At 41.8% G+C, this 5,000-nt stretch overlaps 1 protein-coding gene across 1 annotated transcript in view; it reads right to left on the bottom strand.

Moving 5' to 3' along the window:
* usp34 (ubiquitin specific peptidase 34) overlaps positions 1 to 5,000 on the bottom strand; it is a gene marked incomplete in the record, with an annotated part of 152,736 nt that overhangs the window by 16,036 nt on the left and 131,700 nt on the right. The window contains 4 exon segments of the mRNA XM_032516524.1: positions 1,390 to 1,694; positions 2,963 to 3,110; positions 3,663 to 3,767; positions 4,056 to 4,100. Coding sequence (XP_032372415.1) covers positions 1,390 to 1,694; positions 2,963 to 3,110; positions 3,663 to 3,767; positions 4,056 to 4,100 — 603 coding nt within the window.

The raw sequence follows: 5,000 nt of genomic DNA, 5'->3' as shown, positions 1-5,000 counted from the left end.
GCGCCAAGCGTCAATTTTTTATTATGTATTATATATTATATATTATATATGTGTTGTTTTTGCAGCAATGACATTGAAGTGAGATGAACAAACAGAGAAATGTTTGTTTTTAGATAAAACAGATGTTGATAGGTTTCCTTTTGGGGACGTCGTTTGAAATTGGGAAAAATTAGAAGTTGGAAAAAAAGTTATAAATTGCAATATATCGCAGAATATTGCTGCAATATGTTTAAAATTGCAATAATATCGTATCGTGTCGTAAGTATCGTGATGATATCGTATCGGAAGGCGTCTGGTGATTCCCACCCCTAATACACACAGGGAGTTACATTTAACACTTTTTTGAGGCATTTCTGCCTTTATAGAATTGAATAGAAATGTATTTATTTGAAACAGGGACAATGCACAGATAAACTAAGTTGGGACACAAGAGAATATGTCCTGAGCCGGCATAGGATAGGACAGCTGAGACATGAAAGGGGCGAGACAAGCAGGAAACAGACTCGAACCCTGGACCTTCTGCGTAGAGGACTAAACCTTTACATACTGAACGTGTGCCTGCTCTACCAACTGAGCAAACCCAACCACACACAGCCCTGGTTAAAAACGATAGAATAAGACAGCTATGAATGACATGAAGTCAGACTCAGGGGTGACGATGAAGCAGAGGGACAGACACTGAGCTGTAGCCGAGCCAAAGTAGAACACTTTTTAACTTTAATCGGTTACCAGACAAACAAAACACAGACGCAGATCATCTGGAAACCGCCAAAAAAAACGGCCCGATAATCAGCCAGGGCCGATAATCGGTCCATCCCGATAATCAGCCAGGGCCGATAATCGGTCCATCCCGATAATCAGCCAGGGCCGATAATCGGTCCATCCCGATAAGGAGTGCACAATTACTTTTAAATAGCTAGGATCAAACAGAAGTCTCATTATTAAAGAACAGAGTTGCAGCGGACCTGCAGTTTTCTGGGAACTGCAACTTTAACAGATTTAGCAACAAAAACAAGCATACAGAAAAACAACAAAAAATGAGTTAATAATGACAGAAAGAAAATAGCACATTTCAAAAAGGGTTTCTGGAATAAACTCCCAGAAACCTGCAGATCCGCTGCTACTCTCAGTTCTTTAAATCAAGGCTGAAGACCTTTTTCATTTTGATGCTGCCTTTCTTTAAATGACTGTTAATTTCTTTAATGTTTAATTTCTTATGCTGCACTGTAACTTTTATTCTTGTATTTTATGTGTCTTAATGTTCTTATTTTAAATTCACGTGTTTTGTCTGTTTTGTTTTTTTTAACTGATTTTGTGTAAAGCTCTTTGACTGGCCCTGTTACTGAAATGTGCTCCACAAATAAAGCTGCCTTGCCTAAATGCCAGTACCTGGAAGAGGTTCCACAGGTCCATGAAGTACCCGGAGAACATGAGTTTCTCCGTCTTGGAGATGAGGCAGTACGTCATGAAGCTGAAGTACTGCACCAGCTTGGTGGTGCCGTGAACGCTGGCGTCCACGTACAGCTTGGCGCGTCCCAGCAGCCCCAGCAGCAGGTTGTAGACCTGGTGGAGGACCACGGTGGTGTCGGGGGACAGCGGCAGCTCGCGGGTCGGCAGGTGGAGGGAGCGCGTGGAGCGAAACATCTGGCGGAAGGAGTTGCTGGGGATGAGCGAGACGAGGAGGTACGCCGCCGCTGCAGGGAGGAGAGACAGCTTCAGCTTCAGGGTCTGTTATCGATTAGTGCTTCTTCTATTTAGGGCTGCAAAGGCTAATCCTTTAGTTAAAGGGTAACCTGGACCCTATTTTCCTACGATTGTGTGTCTAAGTGACTGATGGGAACAACAGTCTTTGACATCGGTCCAGGGTTAAGAGAGATCGCCGCAGTCGGCAGTAGAGAAACAAGCTACAATGGGAGTTAATAGTGAGTGTGCAGCTTCTATTTACCTTCACAAAAGTGCTTGTTTTGCCAGTGACAGGCTCAGATTAATATTCTAAGTGTCTGACACCATTATGGAAAGGAAACCTTCAAGATAGACCTTTAAAACCTCTTTGAGATCTCTCCTCGCTAGCACTAAACCCAGACTCCATTTAAAAAAAAAAAACAATACTTTTGATGGTACAAAAAGTGGAAGGACGACCCAAAACGGGTTTTCATAGTTGTATTTCGCGTCTGTCTACTTTGAATGAAGTGTATTTTATGATTATAAAATTATTGTTTGTTTACATGGAGTCTGGTGAGTTTAGCGAACGCAAAATTGCGGATGTTTACAAAAAGGAAAGGTCGACCTCCTTAGAAATCCTTTCCATAATTTTGTCAAGACACTTAGAATATTAATCTGAGTCTGTCAGCAGCAAAACCAGTGATTTTATGAATTCAAATCCAAGCTGGACAACGGCCCTCTTAACTCACATTGTAGCTTGTTGCACCGCCGCGGGAACAACAGTCTTTGACCTCGGTCCAGAATTAAGAGAGATCTCTGAAGAAACAAGCTGCAATGTAAGTTAATAGTAACCGTCCAGCTTGTATTTACCTCCACAAAAGTGCTCGTTTTGCCAGTAACAGGCTCAGATTAATATTCTAAATGTCTGACAACATTATAGAAAGGATTCCTTCGGAGATAGACCTTTAAAACCTCTTTGAGCCCGTTCTGTTTAACCAGAAACTGCTCTGAAGAGTAAGGTCTTTTTTTAAGAGACATAAAAACATCTGAGAATTTGCCTTCGCTAAACCCGCCCAATAGGGATGTAACGATATGGAAAATAAAACCAAAATCGCGACACCCTCCTTCCAACTCCCAGAGTCATCCTTCCCGTCCAGATCCAGTGCTACCAAATCTTTAACTTACTATTAGTCCTTTTGGTGCCTTATTCCTGTTTTGTCTGGTAAATTTAGCTAACTGTAAAGACCACTAAAAGCGAAGGGGGGTGATGATGAAATCAGTCAGTTGCAGCCATGCTTACATGTGCGGACCCGGGGGTAGTTGTGTGCCAGCAGGAAGCGTTCCACCCAGTTCTCCATGTTCTGCAGCACCCAGCTGTGGGCCAGCTTGTTCCGGGGAGTCTGGACCGCCAGCCAGTCCAGACACTGGGACGGGTTGTACTCGATCACCTGATGGGAACAACACGGACGCACGATGAAACCTCCTGCCCTGAATCTTGCGTAACTGAGAGAACGAGGGGGTCAAAGGAACTTCAAATGTAGCTTGCACTCCGCACTTAATCTACCGGAAAACTTCCATTATTTCATCAGATGTTCAAATAACACGTTCCAAAAAAGTGTTAAAACTAAGGAAATGTTAACATCTATCTAACCATCTATCTTGCATACTGCAACTTTGCTGCTACTGCTTTTTGCACTCTCAAACAACACACACACACACACACACACACACACACACACACACACACACACACACACACACACAAAATATACTGATAATGCATTAAAAATGTGACTGCGCAACACTGTCATTTTCCTATTCTCTTTACTTCCCCCGATCCCTTGCTGCTGCAACACTGTGTGATTTTAATAAAATTTTTTAGTCTTGAATAATCCTGACTTGACTGGTTTAAGAAAAGAAAAAAAAAACCTTCAATTAGGGAGAGACCAACTCCAGTGCTATTTGACCAAACTAAACAAGGCGGGTATTAAGTATGTTACCTCCCAGATCCTCTGGAGGATGTAGGACGCGAAGGAGGGCATCCCCGGTGGTCCGCCCGCAAACTCCATCAACATCGTCAGCAGCTTGAAGAAAGGATTGGCCGCCTGGTGGAGAAAGAGAAAAACGGTTGTTAAGGAACCCCTTATTTATTCATTCATCCAACCTTTATTCATCCACCAGAGACCAAAGCAACAGAGCAGGTACAATCAGAAGAAATATAGAAAGACAATAAAACATTCTGAATTGGAAAAAGATTTGATCTTAGATTATCTAGTGTCCGACTTCGTATGACGACAGATGGATTTACAACATCGATAACATGTCTGCGCGGCTCTGTGCTGTGTTTTTGTTGTTGTGTTTTCATGAATTAGGCTGATGAGTAACCCACTCACCTCAGGAGTCAGCTTAGCGATGGAGGTGAAGAGCATCGACACGATCTGCAGTCAGGAGAACAATTACACATTCTGTCTTAGAACAATTACATGTACTGATGCTGCAAATACTGCTCTGTGCTCTGCTATGTCCGAGTTTTAAAAAAAACTCGGACATTTCACACATAAAGTGGAGGTTTTAAAAGGCCAAAACATTTTCAACATTCAAACTCTGTCGGAGGTTCCAGAGAAACATTTCTTTTTACTTTCATCAGGCAGAAAACACAGGAACACGTCCAGAAATAAACTAATAATTGTTCAGAGCAGATTTTTCTATTCTCACAGTTTTCACTTCAAAGGGATCCTTGAGAAGGACCCAATGTTTTAAACAACAGGATAACATTACACCTATTACCCGTTTTCCTTTAATATATAATATTAGACATTTACAGTGATCAGTTTCATAGGGATAGATGACGGCAAACATACGAGACTGACTAATGTTATCCAAGAAAATAATGGAAATCCAGTGAGCTTTACAGCACCTCTCAGTGCTCAAGGAATATTAAGATATTAAGGATCAGATTAATCATGTTGAAAAATACAAGAATTTGCAGGGAATAGAGAAGATGTATCCACTGATGGCAGGTTTGAGGAAACATTTTAATTAGCTGATGCTTTTATCCAAAGCAACTTTCAATTGCTCTATATCAGAGGCAGCACGCCTCCACTAGGGGTTCAGTGTCTTGCTCAGGGACACATTGGTTGATGTATCTCAGTGGGAATCGAACCCTGATCTCCCACACTAAAATCCACTCCACCACAACCACCCGTAGCTGATTAGGCGTAGCTGAGAAATTATTGATGCAGCTGTTAAAGGAAACTATATATACTGTGTATATACACTTTCCTTTAACAGCTGCATCTCTATCTATCTATCTATCTATCTATCTATCTATCTATCTA

The sequence above is a fragment of the Etheostoma spectabile genome, chromosome 5, assembly GCF_008692095.1.
Source record: "Etheostoma spectabile isolate EspeVRDwgs_2016 chromosome 5, UIUC_Espe_1.0, whole genome shotgun sequence".
NCBI classification, from domain to species: domain Eukaryota; kingdom Metazoa; phylum Chordata; class Actinopteri; order Perciformes; family Percidae; genus Etheostoma; species Etheostoma spectabile.
This window is presented reverse-complemented; position numbering and strand designations above follow the sequence as displayed.